At 47.5% G+C, this 19,161-nt stretch overlaps 2 protein-coding genes across 9 annotated transcripts in view; one reads left to right on the forward strand and one right to left on the reverse strand.

The window, feature by feature from the left end:
• The window catches only part of Gpr107 (G protein-coupled receptor 107), a 72,829-nt gene extending 62,625 nt beyond the window's left edge, over positions 1 to 10,204 (reverse strand). The window contains exon 1 of one of the 2 annotated variants that reach the window (XM_028756927.1): positions 8,217 to 10,204. In XM_028756927.1, the coding sequence (XP_028612760.1) occupies positions 8,217 to 8,231 (15 nt within the window). In that variant the 5' untranslated portion in view covers positions 8,232 to 10,204. Of the gene's footprint in view, positions 1 to 449; positions 598 to 8,216 lie in introns of those variants that run through there. The other variant, XM_028756926.1, reaches the window with a different exon arrangement.
• Positions 10,205 to 10,321: 117 nt separating this feature from the next.
• The window catches only part of Fnbp1 (formin binding protein 1), a 116,484-nt gene continuing 107,644 nt past the window's right edge, over positions 10,322 to 19,161 (forward strand). For all 7 annotated transcript variants that reach the window (XM_028757093.1, XM_028757096.1, XM_028757097.1 and 4 more), the window contains exon 1: positions 10,322 to 10,549. In XM_028757093.1, the coding sequence (XP_028612926.1) occupies positions 10,526 to 10,549 (24 nt within the window). In that variant the 5' untranslated portion in view covers positions 10,322 to 10,525. The remainder of the gene's footprint in view (positions 10,550 to 19,161) is intronic.

Genomic DNA, 19,161 nt, shown 5'->3' on the forward strand with positions numbered 1-19,161 from the left:
TCTCTTGGGGATTCTTGCTCTGGTCAGTCAATCGAGCACCATAAACGAAGCAGAGAAACAGGCTAAGATTCCGCACAACTTCAAACAGCCTGGTCAAGGGGCAGAGATCGCGGACAAGAGAAATTGGAATTAAAGTTATGAAAGGGTGAGTAGGGAAGGTTGCCACCATCGTGGAAGCCAGGGAAGCCAGCAGGATTCGCAGGAGCGGCCTCCCGGGTCTTTTGGGATTTAGGCTACGGCTGGGCCTGTTCCCCACGACCTCAAACCTGGAGGGACCAGACTACCCGAGGCGGCCGCACGGCGTAGTCCATCCCCCACGGGGCGGCGCAGACTCCCAAGCTCAAGGGCCGAACTTGGAGACCCCGCAGGGCCGAAGTTGGCTCAGCCCCGGACAGCGGTCGCGCCCTCGTCGCCACTCCCTGCTCCTGCTCCCAGATTCCAGGCCTTACTTTGAGCGCCAGGTGATGGACGCGGCCCAAGCCGGGGTCGACCAGCAGCTCCAACAACGCCAGCAGTGGTAGCAGCCGCAGGCAGAAGGAGCCCCAGCGGCCGAGGAGTGCCGGGACGGCCATGTTTGTTCCAGCATCACCAGCTGTTTCCTCTTCCACTCACTTCCGGGTCAAAGTGCGGCGTCCCGGACACGCTCTGGAAGGGGGCGCGGCTGCCGCCTCCGAGATTCCCGAGATGATTTTACTCGGAAATGCAATTCTGGTGGTCACGGAATGACCTGAGCCGACCACCTTGGAACTCTTCAGTTGGCTTCCCAGGGCAAAGCCCCGGTCAGGACCCTGAAGCGTTTGTCATGACAACCATGGCGGGGCAAGTCCAGCCCGGGCCTCCTTTCTGTCTCGCCGGGCTTGGGGATTGGGGGACCTGGACCAAAGCCTGGAGCCAACAATGTCGGCCACTGAGCTGACCCTGGCAGATGATTGGACTGTCGTCGGTGGTAATAACTTAGAAACTGCTGGCCTGTCTTAGATTCCTTGACTTATTATTCTAGGCCCTTTATACAAACTTCAGGCTTGAAATAGTTGCAGTAATAGGATTTATTGAGTCCATATGAAGCAATCCACTAGGCATTTTTTTTAAGTGGCATTTAATCTTTGGGACAATCTAATCAGATTAGAGGTAGGTATCATGCTTTTCTTCTATTTCTAACTAAATTCTAAGAAATGGTCATTTTGGCCGGACTGAGCTGGGGTCACATGCAGATTTTTAACTGATCAGTTTGTCTTGTGTGATTTCATGCCACCACTGCAGTCTGAGCTTTATTTTATTTATTCATTTATTTATTTATTTTTGTTTGGTTTTTTTTCGAGACAGGGTTTCTCTGTGTAGTTCTGGCTGTCCTGAAACTCACTCTGTAGACCAGGCTGGCCAAGAACTCAGAAATCCGCCTGCCTCTGCCTCCCAAGTGCTGGGATTAAAGGCATGCACCACCACCACCCAGCCTTCTATAGCTTTTAAACTGTAACTAGTAACAGGATATATTCTAAAGCCAATCCAGGTTAGCTGTTTTTTGGGTTTTTTTTTATTTAATTTAATTTAATGTGTGTGTGCCATGTGTAGGTACCCGAGGGGACCAGAAAATGGTGTCAGATCCTCTGGAGCTGGAGTTACAGGCAGCTGTTTGTTGCCTGACATCATGGGTACTGGAAACCGAACTCAGGTACTCGATAAGAGCACTAAGTGCTCTTAACCACTGAAGAATGTCTCTAACCCAACACGATAGATTTATATCTATAAATACATATAGATAGGTAATTAAATTTATTTTTATGTTGAGAATATATATATGCCATGGGGTGTACCCAAAGAGACCAGAAGGGGTCATCAGATCCCCTGGAACTAGAGTTACAGGTGGTTGTCAGCCATCCAGTGTGCTTGCTGGGAACCCAAGCTCCAACCCTCTGGAAGTACAAGAGCTCTTAGCTGCTGAGCCATTTCTTCAGCCCAACATGATATACTGTAATGCCACAAACTGTCAACTTAAAAAAAATTCACTTGGACCCAGGAGGTGGTGATAATCCACCACCTCTTTAATCCAAGCACTCGGAAAGCAGAGGCAGGCAGACAGATCTCTGAGTTCAAGGCCAGCCAGGACTACTCAGAAAAACCCTGAGATGAAAAACCCAAAAAACAAACAAACAAATTGCTTTGTTGGGAGTACCCTGTCTAATTTTTTAAAAAGAAATCACTTGGGAAAATATGGAACTGAAAATGAGATGGGTTTGGAGCCAGAGGAGGTCCCAGGTTTGCCTCAGTATTTGCACAATCTTCATACACTGGTAAACCCCCAATCCCTCCCCTGAGTAAAAAACCAGGCTAAGTTCAGCCACACACCCTTCAGAGGCAGAAACAGAACATGCAGGCGGAGACACAAAGGCTGAAGCTTATCTTAAATGTGTTTCAGTTTCCCAGGAGGGAGAGGCCGTGGCTGGAGGCTGGCCTTTTCTTCCCTTCCCTTGGGTCTTGGGCCATCTCTTTTGAATATGCAATCTTCCATGTTTGAATAGGGTTGTCATCTGATCCCCCCCCCCATAGATAATGAAACCTAGAGCAGGAAACGAGAACTAATCTTTTGCAGCCCTACACAGAGAGGTGAGAAATTATTTTCTGAGTGATCTATATGTATGCTCTGTCATTTAAAAGCATTAGAGTCCTCTGAGGTGTCTATGTTCTTTCTTCAGATCAGGTTTGGTTAGATTATTCCATTCAGAAGCAGTGTGTTTATGTATAAATGACCCACCATTACAGGCAGGATCAGCCCACTCACAAAGCCCAGGACAAAAGCCAGTCTTGCCTCATTGTAAAGAACGAGGCCATCGAATGCTTTGTTGGACTGGAAGACTCTGTAGCTAGCCCAGATTTGTCCACTTTGTTTAATAGGTGTGAAATCAGTGTCAGGGAACAGTAAGTAGCTTTTTGAAGATCATACAGCCGTTTGGATAGTTTGAGCAGGCATCTGTAAAACCAGGACTGAAACTGCTACAGAAGACTGTCTGGGCTTCTTGCCCAGTATTATGAACAGCTTTTTAGTTTTTTAAAAAAGATTTATTATTCTATTTTATTTGTGTATGTGTGGGGTTGGGTAGTGCATGTGAGTACAAGTTTCCTGGAGGCCAGAAGAGGGTTAGAACCCCTGGCGCTGGAAGGTGGTAGCGAGCCCTATGACATGGGAGCTGGGAACCAGATTCAAGTCCTCTGCAAGAGCAATGCACACTCTTAACTGCAGAGCTGCCTCTCCAGCCTCGCCTGTCAGTTTTTTTTTTTTTTTTTTTTTTTTTTTTTTTTTTTTTTTTTTTTTTTTGGTTTTTCGAGACAGGGTTTCTCTGTATAGCCCTGGCTGTCCTGGAACTCACTCTGTAGACCAGGCCGCCTGTCAGATTTTTATAATTTTGTATTTTAAAAAAGGTAGTGCTGGGCAGTGGTGGCGCATGCCTTTAATCCCAGCACTTGGGAGGCAGAGGCAGGTGGATTTCTGAGTTTGAGGCCAACCTGGTCTACAGAGTGAGTTCCAGGACAACAGCCAGGGCTATACAGAGAAACCCTGTCTTGAAAAACAAATAAACAAACAAACCAAAAAAAAAAAAAAGATAGTGAACTGGCATGGTACCATAGCTATGGCCCCATGACAGGAGTCTGAGGTAAAAGTTACCTGTTGGGGATATATTTATTTATGTGTATGCCTGAGTGTACAGGAGCCTGGACAGGCCAGAAGAGGCCATTAGATTCTCTAAAACTGGAGTTATAAGTGACTGTTGGCTACCCTATCAGGGCTGAGAATAGAAACCTAGCTCCTCTGGAAGAATAGCCAGTGCTCTTAATTACTGAGCAAGTTCCCAGCCCCTACCTAAGTGATTTTTACTTTTAAAAAAGTGTAAGTAAACAGATGGATTCTGAAGAAGTTTTCCCTTTTTGATGTGATACTGAGGATTGGACCAAGGCTTCATGCATGTTGGACAAGCCATTGTGCTATACTGCCACACTGTTCTCACTTCTTAAAGTCCAGTCTGTAACTGATGATAATCGGGGCTCTAGAGAGAGCGCAGCACTTAAGGGCACTTACTGATCTTGCAGAGGACGGGTTTGTTTCTAGAACCCATGTGGTGACTAATAACTACCTGTAACAACAGTTCCAATGGATCCGGTGGCCTCTTCAGGCCTCTACAGGCACCTGGTACACATACATACATACATGCAGGCAAACATACACATAAATATAATAATAATAAAACCCAGACATGCTAACACATGTCTTTAATCTCAGCACTCAGAAGGCAGAGGCAGGTGGATTTTTATAGGTTAGAAATCAGCCTGGTCAACATAGTGAGTTCCAGGACAGCCAGAGCTACATAGTGAGACCCCATCTTGATGACAATGACAAAGACAACAACAGCAATGACTCAGTGGTTAAGGGCACTTGCTACTCTTCCAGAGGACACAAGGCCAGTTCCCAGCACCCACATCAGGAAACTCAACTACCTGTCACTCCAGTTCCAGGAGACCCAATATCTTTCTCTGGCCTCCACAGGCATCTCGCACGCACGCACGCACGCAAATAAGTATAATAAAGACCGCTGGGCGGTGGTGGCACACGCCTTTAATCCCAGCACTTGGGAGGCAGAGGCAGGTGGATTTCTGAGTTCAAGGCCAGCCTGGTCTACAGAGTGAGTTCCAGGACAGCCAGGACTACAGAGAGAAACCCTGTCTCGAAAAACCAAAAAAAAAAAAAAAAAAAAAAAAAAAAAGAATAATAAAGACCAATAAATAATAAAGTTAAATGCCACTTTTTAGAAGGTCTGTCTTTAAATTTGACTAATACTAAAACAACAGAATGTTCATGTATTCTTGGTTCCTTTTATTAGTGGCAAAATATTATTCCAAAGAAGAATATTTTAGTGTCATTGCACTAAAAGTTTTACCAGACCTTAAAATTAAATATCTAGGATTCCCTCATTTTTAACCTTGGGAATTATGACAGAGCCTCTCTAAGGCCACAGCAGTCAGATCTGCTCAGCAGTTTGTCAGAGTGTCTATGTTCCTGTGTATGGGAGCCCCATGGAGATGGTTATTTTGCAATCCAGAGGAAGGAACATGGAAGACCCCTTACAAAGTGTTTGAAAACGTGTTACAAGAAGTCAGTGTGGAATGTTCTTCAAACACTGGGTCCCTGCAAGGTGTAACATGTGACTTCTGAGTTTCCAGAAAAGGTCATTTGCGAAACCAGGATGCTGCAACCGCACATCTTGTTGAGTAATAAAACGAGTTATGCCTGCTTCTCCCTGTCAGTGCTTTCAAGGGGCGTTAAACCTGGGGCTGACTGGAAAAGCCTGGAGGTCAGGAAGGACAGAGCTCCTAAGTCCTGGCTTTGAGCCTTGCTCTCTTGATCAAGAGCCTTTGCAGTTTGCAGGATCAGTTGAAAGTTGCCACTGGTGGGGAACTAGTGTTTGAATTCAGACGTGTAGTTTGGGTGGAGTCCTGTTGATAATATTTAGCCTGGGCTTGGACAGTTGGAGGAAATAAGATATAGTTGCCATCTGTTTTTCCTTTTACCAAAGTTTTTATTACATGTATGTATGTATGTATGTATGTATGTGGGAAGGGACACATGCCACCAGAGGTGGAGGTGGGGGGTGGGGCAGGGAGGTGGATAATATTCAAAATCTGTTCTCTCTTTCCACCATGTGAACCACAGGGATAGAACTCAAGTGGTCAAGTTTGGCTGCAGCTCCTTTACTTGCTGAACTGCCCCACAGGTCTGTCTGTCTGTCTGTCTCTCTGTCTGTCTGTCTGTCTTTTCAGAAGAGTTCTTTCAGAGCCCAAAGCTAACACAGTGGAAGGAACCCAGGCTTTTCAGGGCCTGGTAACATCTACTGACAATGTCTTCCAGATTGCAGTGGAGAATCTCAGGCATCTTTTGGGGCAGAGGGGGAAAAAAAAACCCTTGAAAGTGTATTTTTGGCAACTGGGAAGATGTCAGTCCAGTGGCCACAGGACTCCTTCAGTGGGCTGGAGGTGGACCTGAGACTCACTTTTCAACCTGGGGACACTATATACAACCTGCTCAGCTCAGGACAAACTGTGTTTCATGATTTATGGAGTCTTTACAGTCCTTTAGAGAACTCAGCAATCAGATACTAAAAAGTTACAGTTGTAAGATTGCACTCACTAGAAAGTTCTAGATTTATCCTGTTCCTGCTTCTGCTTGGCTGCATACTGGGCTCCTGAGAATGTACAGCTAGTTTTCAGTTTACCATAATTTCATCAACAGTTGTGGGATTACAGGAATACTAAATGCATTTTTTGGACTCAGGTCACTTCAAGACCAGCCTTGGCTACATAGTAAGTTTGAGGTCAGCCTAGACTACATAAGACCCTGTCTTAAAAAAGACAAATAGGGCTGGAGTGATGGCTTAGCGGTTAAGAGCACTGACTGCTCTTCCAGAGTTCCCGAGTCCAGCAACTACATGGTGGCTCACAACCATCTGTAATGAGATCCAATGTCCTTTTAGCAACAGTGTACTTGTATGATAAAATAAATAAATCTTTAAAAAACAAACAAAGTCTGTCAGTGGTGGCACATGCCTTTAATTCCAGCACTTGGGAGGCAGAGGCAGGTGGATCTCTGAGTTCGAGGCCAGCCTGGTCTACAGAGAGAGTTCCAGGACAACCAGGACTACACAGAGAAACCCTGTCTCAAAAAACCAAAAAAAAAAAAAAAATCAAACAGTAAGCCAAGGTTGATAGGATGCCCTTTTAATCCCAACACTCAAGAGGCAGAGGCAGATCTTGGTGAGTTCAAGACCAGCCTAGTCTATATAGAGATTTCCAGCCTAGCCATGAATGCACAGAATAAAAAAGGGGGGGGTGGGAGTAACTGAGACTTAACTCCATTGTAAGTTTAAATACAAACTTTAAATTTTAAAGCTAAAATAGGATAGAAACTATTGAACAAAACAAACAAAAAAAATGCCATTGAGAAACTTCAGTGATAGAAAACCACTATCTGTCTTGTTGTTCCGGCCTGGGAGTCTAGCTGTAATAGCAGTTTGGAAGACATTGCTTCCTTGCTGTGGCACACAGAAGAAAGGAAACCTGTATCTGGGCCCTCTTTGCTAAGTGCTTTGCAGAAGTTTTCTTCTACATCTGAAGAAGCTATGAGGTCACTGTTGTAAGAGAGGAAACTGAGGTCTGGAGAAGGGAGGCTCTGTAGCTGCCTGCACTGAACTCTGTATATCTAAAGTACAGATGGTGTAAGTTACCAGAAGCCACATATTTAGCAAGGACTGAACACTGGGATCCCCAACAATCATAAAACCCAATCTGCTTCAGAAACCCCATCCATCTGCCACTGAACAGGTACCTATAAATCCCAAGTCAAATGTTCATCAATCCTGATCAGGTTTAGAACAGATCAAATCCCTGGTAGATTTGTCTCTAACTACTCAGAAATGCTGACTGATGCAGGACGACCACCCACTAAAGTTCTGGGCCCTGGGGTACACAGTAAGAGCTTGTCTCAGAAAATAAGGGCTCAGAAGATGGCTCAGCCAGTGAAGACATTTGCCATCAAGCCTCATGACCTAAATTCAATCCCTGGAACTAGTGCTGTGGAAAGAGAAAACTGAATCCCACAAGTTGTCCTCTGGCCTCTACAAATGTGCTGTATGTGCATGCCAATACACACTCAGATACACACAACTAAAATATATAAATATACTAAGATTTACAAGGTGGTGGCATGAGACTTTAATCCTATCATCACTTGGGAGGCACAGGCAAGTGGATCTCTGTGAGTTCCAGACCAATCTGGTCTACAAAAAGGGTTCCAGAACAGCCAAGGGTGTTACACAGTGAAACCCTGTTTTGGAGGGGGGGGGAGGGAGGGAGGGAGGGAGAGAGGGAGGGAGAAGGAAGGGAGGAAGGAAGGAAGGAAGGAGGAAGGAAGGAAGGAAAAGAGAAAACCAAACAGCCAGAAGCCTATGTAGGAATGTCTGTGCTGTTTGTCTAGATGCCTTCTTTTAGAATTAACCCATTCCATGCCATCAAATCATTCAAAGGCAAAGACCACAACTTTGTGACTCAAGGTAGAGCAGGTATGCAGCTGTCCTGAGGCCAGCATTTCCTAGGGTGAGAACAACCTAGCTAAAGAATCAACACTGCATTTCTGAAGCTTTTGACTCAAGCGTCTTCCAGTTGCCTTCCAGACTTACCCAAGTGAAAGACATGTTAAGTGTGCTCAGTTAGCTCGGCTCCTGCAGTCCACTGTGGCTTCCAGAGGTTCCGCAACTTGCATAAACATTCTGCTTACTTGCATAAAATGTTTCGTCTTGAGGCATCTTTCTCTCCTCAGTTCCTTCCGCTTTTCTCTTTAGGGCACAGGTTGCTTTACCTCCTGGCGAGCCTATTTTTTGCAAGTGGTCATTCTAGTTTTCCAAAGTCAAGATTAGATCATTTTGTGGACAGAAAAGGAAAAAACAAACAAGCAGAGACAGAGACACAGCGACGAGAATGCCAGCAGGCAGGGTCTCTCTAGTGTGGCTATTTCCAGCTTGGAGCAAATAAAACCCAGTGGCATTGTGGGGGCTGGAGAGATGGCTCTGTGTGGCTAAGAGTATTGCCTGCTGCTCCTGGGTTTGACTCTCCACACCCGTGGGTGGCTCACTACCATCTGCAGTTCAGTTCCAGGGGCTCTGACACACTCTCTGGCCTCCTACGGCACCAGACATGAATGTGGTGCACTGATACACATGCATACAGAACACAAAACAACCCTGTGGCATTGTTACCATTCTTACATTTCCAAGCCTTCCAACTCATCCTAGCCATGTCTGCCTTGTCAGGGAGGTGGCTGACCATCCTGACTCTTACATACCCAGCAGACTCGGGAGTAGAGAACACTCAGACCTGGTAAATGTGGGAGCAAAATATTTAAAACAGACACAAAGGATGGGGGCCGTGGCTTGGCACTCACAAAAGACAGACCAAAATAGTTTTGATAGTTGTAATGGAACTACTCACCAAAGGAAGTAGGAGGTCCTGAGGTTTAAGGCAAGGTTCTCAGCTCCACCCCTCCTTCCTTTCTCTTTCTTTTCTTTTCCTTTTAAAACACATCTAGAATTTTGTGCTTAGTTTTGGTTTTTGAGGCAGGGTCTCACTATGTAGCTGGTGACCTGTGACTCAGGCCTTTGGCTCACAGAGATCCACCTGCTTCTGCCCCTACACCACACCGTTATTGTTTATTGTTTATTACTGCTGTTATTTTGTTTTAGTCAAGGTTTCCCTTTGAGGTCCAGGTCATCCTGGTTGGTACTTACTATGAGGCTCAGGTTGGTTTTGAACTTGCAGCAGTTTTCCTACCTCTGCCTCAGGAGTGCTGAGACTCCAAGTATGGGTCCTCACACACTGGGCTGAGATTCACCCTTTAAGGACAATTAACTCCCAGGAAGAAACAGATGAACAGGTTCGGGAGAGCAGGGAGTGGGGAATCGTTTAGAAGAGGAGAGGTCTCAGTATTCAGAGAAAGAAAGGTTGTGGAAATAGGACCTGAGGGATTCTGAGATGGTTACAATTCTGCATCAACCACTCACTGGCCAGTTCACCTCCTCTGTTCACACCACTAGGCCGGCTAGACACTGCCTCCTTTTGGTAGCTGGGGCCCTCTTCCTGGATAGAGGTGAAGTCCGTCCAAGACCACTCAGCCAAAGAGTGCAGAGGCTGGATTTGAACCTCCAAAGTCTCTGTGGGCCCTTCGAAAATTCTGCTGTCCTTCAGTGGGGTAACAGAACTTCACTGCAGAGATTCTCGGCTAACAGGTAGGAAAAGGGACAGATTATAATTCTTTGGGCGTACATTCTCGAGTTCCTTCCCTGAGTTCCCGGATCTGCTGGATTGCTGTTCTCCTCAACGTCCTGTGTACACTGTGCACCGACGCCACGGTTCCAGGCCCCACTCCTACGCGCTGTCGAGCTCCTTGGCCTCTCCAGGAGCCTCTAAGGTGGGCGACAGTGGCCACCAGGCGAAAGTTCTGAAATGCAAAACAGCGCTGGGCGCGGTGGGTAGAAGGCAGGAGGCGATGGAGCGACGTGATCACCAGCAGCCCAGTCTGAAGACAGAGCGCAGGTCCCAAGAGAGTTGGGCGCACTGGCTGCCGAAGACCAATGACGTGGAGAAATCCCCAGGGGTTTGTGTCCTTCCAGACCCCCGGGGCAACGGCGCCAAAGGAAACCTGGGGGCGGGACAGTATGCACGAGCTGTCAGTCCGGTCCCGCCCCATCCCGCCTCTCGTCCCGCCCCGCCCCGCCCCTCGGCTCCGGTGCGGGGCGGGCGCGCTGCGGCGGTCGCTGCTGCTGCTGCTTCCTCGGGCCATTTTGCTCCGCGCGGAGCGACGAGAGGTGGCGAGCCGGGGCTAGAGGAGGCGCGGGCCGGAGGAAGCGGCGGGCTTTCCGCATTCGCAGAGTCCGGAGGGCAGAAGCGATCGCCAGCGAACAGGGTCGGGGGCCCCTTTCCCGGTCCCTGCACCATGAGCTGGGGCACTGAGCTCTGGGTGAGTGAGGGGCCGGGCCGCGGGCCGCCTGGGCGGGAGGCGAAACGAGTGGCCTCGGCATGCGTCGTTGCCCAGCAAAAAGGGAACGCGGATCGGGTGGCCCTGGCGGCCTCGAGGCGGCGCGGAGCTGGGTCCCGGCTCCTGGAGCGGCAAGCCGCGGGCGTTCCCCGGGGGCGTGGGGCCCGCGCTGTGCCGGGCTGCGTAATTGCGCGCGCCCCTGGTCGGGGCTGTGGGGCCGATCTATACGCTCGGAGGTACGGGCGGATCCCGCGCTACTCCCGGGGGCGGGGCGGCCTGGCAGGCGCAGGGTTTCGAGTCTCGGGTTTGGGGGTGCCGAGTGCGAGGGGGTAAGATCTTCTCTCTGAAAGTGAGGACTTTAGCCCCGAAGCGGTTGGGGCACGCTTGTAATCTTGGGGACTCTCAGATTCTGAATTTGAGGGGGGGCTGCGGTGTTTGGTCCGCAGAGGGACGGCAGTAGGGGAGATCATAGGATACCATCAAGGGACCGTTGCCGGGGGCCTGATTCTGTTCTGCTGTCCAGAGGAAACAAAACGGTTTCAAGAGGGAATGACCTCAAGGGGGATCCTTCGTTTGGGGGTTCAGGTGGGTTAGTGAGCAGCTTGTGTCTGGAAACGGTCCCATCGAGGACGATCAGAGGACGACAGGGCAGCTCTCAGGGCATCTCCGGGAAAAGGGAGGCTGTTGCCGAGGGGCAGGGCCTGTTGCCCTGCCTTCCTCTGGACTCGAGCACCAGGGGAAAGTCTGGGTATAGGCTGGCGGTGCAATGGCCTGGGTGAAGGTGGGGATGAAACCGCGCTTACTGCGCCGAAATATGCCCGAGACCGTCCTTCTCAGTGATGTACTCCTAAGTGCCCGCTGACTACCTTTCTGAATTCCATTTGTGAAGGGTGTGGAGGGGAAAGTGTGGGGTGGTGTTGGCCATCCAAGATGAGGCCAAGAAATGTCATGTCACAATAAGGTTAGGGCAATTAGAGAAATGCAGTACATCCTCCTCAAATTATTTTCTTTGCCTTGATTGTTTTTACATAACCATTTCTTAGACTACAGCAGCTTCTGCCCATACTAAAATCCTGGGAGCACTGGCTCCCAAGATAACTCATTTCATAAACATCCTCTGTCGGAGGGATTCCCATTCATAAGGCTGTCAAAATGTCAGGTGACTGGTGCAAATGCGCATTTTGAAAATAAATGTAACACATAGTTTGAAACAACTTGTACACACCCACATTAGGCAAAACTGTTCGACTAGGAGTGCTATTATCTTTTCTGATCTCCCTTCTGCTCTGGGGGTGTATATTGTTTGGTTAGTTGATTTTTTTTTCCTCACCTGGGGTGGGGGCACATCAGAAGTCAAGGTCAGTGACAGAATGGTAGAAAATACTTGGTTTTTGAGTGACTTAGGGCGGTGGATATTTTGTAGCCATATTGATGAATGTTCTAGCCGGTGATCCAAAAGAGGGCAGGTAGCTGGGTGAAAGAACTGACAGCATGGCTGTCCTTTCTGCATCTTTTGGGAGTGGAAGACAGGAAGTCAAACACAAGAGCCAGTCCTGGCGGCTAACACCTGTAATCCCCAACACTGGAGAGGCTGAGGCAGGAAGATTGCTATGAGTTTGCATCCAGCCTGGAATACATAGCGAGTCCCAGATCAGCAGGAGCTACATGGCAAGACCTTGTCTGAAAAAGCAAACCAGAAAGCTACCGAGGATGTGACTCAGGTAAAATACTTGTCTGGCCTGGACCTGGACGAGGCACTGGGGATTGAACTTAGCACCAGAGGTGGAAAGAAGAGAATATCGGGAAATATTTTAAATGGTGAGAGATAGGAAGTATTTGGATTTAGTTTACTTGATAAATATATGTGCTTACTTATGACCAATAGCAAATTGGCCTACCATATTGTTTAGGAAGTATATGGCAATGAAAAAAAAAAAAGAGTGGCTTAATTTTTATTTTTTGTTTCGTTTTTAAGGCCTGCTGAGTACAGGCCTTTGCCTTTGGGTAGCTTACAGTTTAATGGAGGGAACGGATGTTATAGCACTGTCGAGAAAAATTAGTGCAAAACTTGGGGTTTAAGGCAAAAATGCTCATAATCAGCTATCTTAAAACAGTTTTCCAGAGCCAGGCAGTGGTGGCGCACGCCTACAGAGTAAGTTCCAAGACAGCCAGGACTACACAGAAAAACCCTGTCTCGAAAAACAAAAACAAAACAGTTTTCCAGGAAGAAAGGAAGGAAGGAAGGAAGGAAGGAAGGAAGGAAGGAAACAAAAGCAAGCCTAGGGGAATGAAGGAAAGCAGAGCAGACGAAGCCTGCTGTCTCCGTCTGTGTCTAGTGGTCAGAAGCTTGGAGATGTGTAGTGTCCTGGCGGCCAGGCCAAGGCTCTGATTGAGGGTTTTCCTTACATGGTGGCTTTGGGACCTCACTGTGCTAATGAGATAATGATGGGTCACTAAAGCCTCGCTTGGCAGAATAATACTTCTAGATGCGATGGCACAGTTTGGGTGGCCAGGAGTGATTGGCAGCAGGTGGCTGCAGTGCTCATGACCAACAACACATCTTAACAGATTTTATGCAGTCTTGGGACTTTAGTGAAAGTCCATCAAGTCCCTAAAAAAAAACCCTTCTGGTTTCCAACACTTGTTCTAGGTAAAAAAGCCCACTCCTAAGCCACATCCTGCTTTGTTAAGAAGTGACAGACACCCTTTTCTTCTAAAAACCCCTTTAAGGCAGAAAGCAGTTGCAGTGTAGGTGAGCTTTGAAAAACTGTAAAATGTCAGGAAGTTAGAAAAACTTTTACATCAAGAGTGTAATAAAGCCAGGCCTGCTGGCTCAGGTCTGTAATCCCAGCTAGTGGGAGGCCGAGACAGAAGGACTGAATGTTCAAGGTCCACCTGAGCAATTTATAGTGAGTTTATGTCAAACATTTAGAAGACAGAAAGGGGTGGGGCCTTAGCTCAGTAGTAGAGAGCTTGCATTTCACACATGAAGCCTGGGTTCTACCCCTGGTACTGGGGTGGGGGAAAGACAAAGTATAAATGGCAAGCTTAAATATGTGTTTGTTTGTTTGTTTGTTTTTGTTTTATTTGAGACACAGTCTAACTGTAGCCCTGGATGACATGGAGCTCACTATGTAGACAGGCTAGCCTCTAACTCACAGAGATCCTCCTGTCTCTGCTTCTGCCTCCTTAAACGGCAGTTTTTAAGGTGATTAGGTTTTTAACTGAAACCTGAGCTCCAGGATAGGTGGCTTGCCTAGCATGTGGGAGGCCCTAAGTTCATCTCCAGTGGGGCAAAAAGAGAAAAGGGGATATCAGTTCATTACACATTTCAGCAATCTTCCTGTAATTGGGTTATAAGAAATCATTTCTGTAACTCCTTAACATTGAACAACTGCTGCCCCAGATGCCCCAAGCCTCAATGCTCTAGCCCCTCCCACAGGCTGGAGGATGGAGCTTACCTTCCTGACAGCACATGCTAGCCTGGGACATCAACATCTCAAGGAGATTTATGTTTCTACAAAAGATTCATCAGTTGGGGTCTACCTCATTGGTGCAACACTTGTCTAGAGTGTGTAAGACTCTGAGCTAGATTGGTGTGTGTGTGCAATGTATATATTATATATATAATTATTAACATGTACATGTATTATATATAATATTAAGTGTTTTGTGTTTATATATGTATACATATATTCTTAGATACCATAAGCATAGGCTTTTTTAGAACAGTTCGAGATTTCCAGTAAAAGTGAGTAGGTGATAGAGAGATTGTCACCTCCTCTTATGCTCTTTGTCCCCAAAGGAACAGTCTGGCTATGTTTCTCTTTCATCCCCTATACACTCATCCCCTATACACGTGCTTTTGGCACTCCTAACACACACACACACACACACACACACACACAAATATGTACATATACACAAGTGTGAAAATTGCCTTTGAAAAGCAATGTCTTTTCTGTGGTTCCTGGCCCTTGGACCTGGTAGCTATACAAGTTATATTAGGGTACTTTATAATGTGTTAAGGTGTTAACCTACCCAATACTGATGCTTTTTCAACCAGAAGTAGTGAGAATTAACAGTGTCTGGTTTGGGAGAGTTGTGAGCTCTGCTAGCCTTGACTTCTAAATGGGAGTAGATAGAACATTAACAGCCATTCTCTCAGTCCTTCCTCAGTGCCCTGGCCTTTACCCATCACAAGTTTCTGTTTGGGATGAGCACAGGAAGGCCACCGGCGCAAATTCAGTCTCTTCTATTTCCTCCTCCAGACAAGCTTTGCCCCCAGCCCTTCTGGCTAGCAGAAATGAAGCAAAGCCAGCACCCAGGCAGACCAGGGGCGATGCAGTCACCTCACATCCTGCAGTTTGTGAATTAGTTCTGAAACCGTGGATGCGCAGTGATTGGACTGGGGAGAACATGATCTCAAGCATGCTCTGAGACTTCTGCATCTGCGCATGCTCTGAGACTTCTGCATCTGCCCATGCTGACTGTGGGGCTCTCTGGAGCTTACACCTGGCCTTGGTGACCTACGGAAAGGACTGAGGCTCCGGTCCGCCATCCCCGACTCCTAGCTCAGCCCTGATGCATGTTTCCCTGCAAGCATAGCTCACGGCCCCACCCACACGTAAGAATAAGGCTTTATTTTGACACTGAAAAATTGCACACTACCAAGAATACACAGATGCCCTGGGGAATTAATCTAATTAGACTTTAGAATGTGGGTGTGAAGTCATCAGGAATTTGTGTGGAAATATTTATTTCCTGTTTTAGTACCCCGGATTCATACGAGCTAGGCTCCTGGTGTAATAGAACACTTTAAATCCTAAAGGCAGAGTCTCACACTACCATACACTGGTCTAGAACTGATGATACAGCCCGAACTTTCTCCCTCTCAGAAAACCTGCTTCAGCTTCTCAAGTGCTGGGATTACAGGTGTGAGCAACCAGCAGAATATCCACCTTGTTTTCTTGCAAAGGGCAAGATTTCTTTTGCATTAAAACTGTAACCTTAGCCGGGTGGTGGTGGCACACGCCTTTAATCCCAGCACTTGGGAGGCAGAGTCAGGCGGATTTCTGAGTTCGAGGCCAGCCTGGTCTACAGAGTGAGTTCCAGGACAGCCAGGGCTACACAGAGAAATCCTGTCTCGAAAAACAAACAAACAAAAAAAAAACCAAAAAAACAAAAACAAAACAAAAAAAATACAAATAAACAAACAAAAAAACACCTGTAACCTTGGACCTGGGTTCAATTCCCAGCATATGTGGTGGCTCACACTCGTCTGTAACTTCAGTCCTATGGGATTCAATGCCCTCTTGTGACCTCTGTGCTCACCAAGCATGAAAATAAAATGCCCAAAATTTTATCTGTATCACAAAGTTAAAAAATTAAAACAAACCAACAAAAACCCCTGTAACCGGGGATAGTGAGGGCACTTGCTGCCAAGCTCAACTGAGTTCCATGAAGTCGAGGACAGACCTGACTGTTGCAGGTTGCCCTCTGACTTCCACATGCACACTGTAACAGCACAGGTGCCCCTGACACACAGATCAGTTAGTGAAAAAGAAACAGTGACATCAAACAAGCTGGGGGAGTGGGAGAGAGGTTTCAGTTAGCACAGACCATAATTGGAATTGTGGCTTGTTTTGTTGTTGGCTTATTTTTATTTTTGGCTTTTCGAGACAGGGTTTCTCTGTGTAGGCCTGGCTGTCCTGGAACTCACTCTGTAGACCAGGCTGGCCTTGGACTCAGAAATCCACCTGCCTCTGCCTCCCAAGTGCTGGGATTAAAGGCATGCGCCACCACCACCGCCCTGCTTGTTTGGTCACCTCTCCTCCTCCTCCTCTTCCTCCTTTCCTCCTGCTTCATTTTTCTTTTTCCTTCATCTGTTTAATGTTTATTTATTTATTTATTTTGAGACAGGGTCTCATGTAACTCAAGCTGACCTGAACTTATCACTGAGGGTGATCTTGAGTCTGAGCTGAGATTACAGGCATGCACCAGCATGCAAGGCTGTATGCAGCACTGGGGTTGGAAGCCTGAGGTTCTGCATTCTTAGAAGCACTCTACCAACTGAGCCACATCCCCAGCCAAGAATCACTTAGGCCAGTCCCAGCAATCTTGCGTGTACACTTACTTCCCTTAGCATTTCTTCCTTTTCTAAAACTGGCTTCTAATTGCCTCAACGGGTGTGCAGCCCTGTAACACCCCACTCACTGCTCGGTGACTTTAACCGCTGCTGAAGAGTTTCAGTCCTGCTTGCCATCTATTGAAGGCTTCCGAGTCCCAGGAGCTGTGGGAACATCCCATCCGAACCCTAGCTCTGCCCCATGAGGACACGGTTGAAAGGATTTCCACGGCGCAGCTTGGGACAGATCACAGCAGGCCAAGATGGTTCCATGAGGGGAGGTTTATTAAGAGAGTGGGAGAGCAAGAGGAGAGAGAGAGAGAAGTAGAGAGGAGTAGAGGCCGGCCATGACCACGTGGAGAGAGGGGGAAGAGAAGGGGGGAGGGGAGAGGACAACCTGCAGGTGCTCAGGGTTGAGAAGCCAAGAGAGAGTGGAGGGGCCAAGCAGCCCCTTTTATAGTGGGCAGGGTTACCTGCCTGTTGCCAGGTAACTGTGGGGTGGAGCGTACCTGGCTGTTGCCAGGTGACTGTGGGGGTGGAGTTTAACAGATTGCTAACAACGGTGGGCCGAGTTCCACTTGTGGCAGCTTTCGGAAGAAGATACTGGGATGCTTTCGGAAGTGTGCAGGTCCTACGTGGGGGTTGGGGCGTGTCACTCCGCGACAGGAAACCAGCAGACCACCATGCAGACCTCTAACAAGCCATCAGGGAGATTTAGGGAGAGATGACCCATTTCAGCGAGGCTTACATTGAGCAGAAATGATCACCATCTGTCCCCAAGAAGAACAGGACTTTGACCTTTATCTTGATTGCTTCTTGCCTAGGATGATGGTGTGTGATCAAGGCTTTGACTTAGATATTGAGACAAAACCCAGGGAAGCTGCTTATCACAGGCCAAGCAGCTTGGCAGTGAGTCCATCTTTGGTACCTCTTTGCACAGACCATACATTGTAAGGATCTACGGTCAGACAAGAGGGTGATGAAACATCTGACCCAAGATCACAGAGTAGTGAGTAGAGATTTGTTCTCAGAATCCTAGGTCTGTGGCACTCTGACATGATTTAATTTATGTATTTAGTGCTGAGGACAAACCCAGGCCCTCTCACATGCTAGGCAGGCTCTCTACTGCACCAACCCTAGCGCTCTCCCCTTTAAAATAAAAAATAATAATGATAATAACATTTCTATTAATTTTGTATGCGTACATAAGGGGCGCACATGCGCTATGGCAAGAAGGAGGTCAGAGGACAAGCAGTTGAGGTCAGCGTGTTCCTGGAATCACACTCCGGTCACCAAGCTTGGAAGTAGGCACCTTCACCCATGAAGCCATTTCACCAACCCCCAAGATTATGTGTAAGCCAGGCCTAGTGGCTCACAGTTGCAATCCCAACACTCTAGAGAGTGAGACAAGGGGATCTCTGCAGAGTCAGTCTGGGCTCCATAGCAAGATTCCACCTTACAAAGCAAACAAAACAACTAAGTTTATTGTTTCAGCAGTTTACTTTGTTCGCTCTCTCTCTCTCTCTCTCTCTGTCTCTGTCTCTCTCTCTCTCTCTCTCTCTCTCTCTCTCTCTCATCTTTGTTTGAGCAATTTAATATAGAAAATTTCAAATAAACATAAAGTAGAGAAAATAATATCCCAAGCCCACATCACCACTGCCATACATACTAACCATCATCCAGGCTCAGGAATGGCAGGGCTCTGCCATCCTGGGCCATTTGGTACCTGGTGTATTCTTGTAGGGTTCTCTTCCAAACATCACGGTGCTTTCTTGCTCCCTGGCTTTCTGGAGAGCCAAGCCCAGACCCTGCATTCTCCCCATGGCTTAAAATCGGACAGCCAGAATCAATAAGTAGCTCTTCAGAGGTGGGGAGAGGATATTAAGCATTTCTTCCCAGAACCTAACAGCCAGTTAGTTCCAGTTTGTAGCTGAGTCTCAGGCAGGTGGAACCACTCCCTCCCTCACCCAGGAGAGCTGCTCGCGTGTAAATGAAAGTTTCTCTTTCTGGTGGCCAAGTCAGCCAGTCACAGTTCAAAGCTTGCAACTGTGTTACTCCCACTCCTTCTCTTTCCCCAGCACCCGCTTCTGTTTCTCTTGTCAGTGACTTAGGCTTGGGTCCCTGAAACCTATTTGGTTTTTCTTACTCAGGGTTGAACCTAGGGCATGACACGTGTTTGTTAAATAGTCTTCCAAGGGCTGTGGAAATGCCTCAGAGGTTAAGACCACTGGCTAGTTAGCCAGAGGACCTGGCTTCCAGATTGCCAGCACCCATCTGATGGCTCACAGCCACCCGTGACTCAGGTCTCATCAGAATCCAGTGATCTCTTTTAGATTCTGAGGGCCCCTGTATGTACATGGTGCACAGACACACAAACAGGCAAAAAGTGTTAAGTGTACACATAAAATAAAAATAAATTCCCCCCTCAAATCCTTTTCCCCAGAGATTTACCCCCACCCCAGGGGGG

Source organism: Grammomys surdaster, unplaced genomic scaffold (genome assembly GCF_004785775.1).
Source record: "Grammomys surdaster isolate TR1022 unplaced genomic scaffold, NIH_TR_1.0 126133, whole genome shotgun sequence".
Lineage (NCBI taxonomy): Eukaryota > Metazoa > Chordata > Mammalia > Rodentia > Muridae > Grammomys > Grammomys surdaster.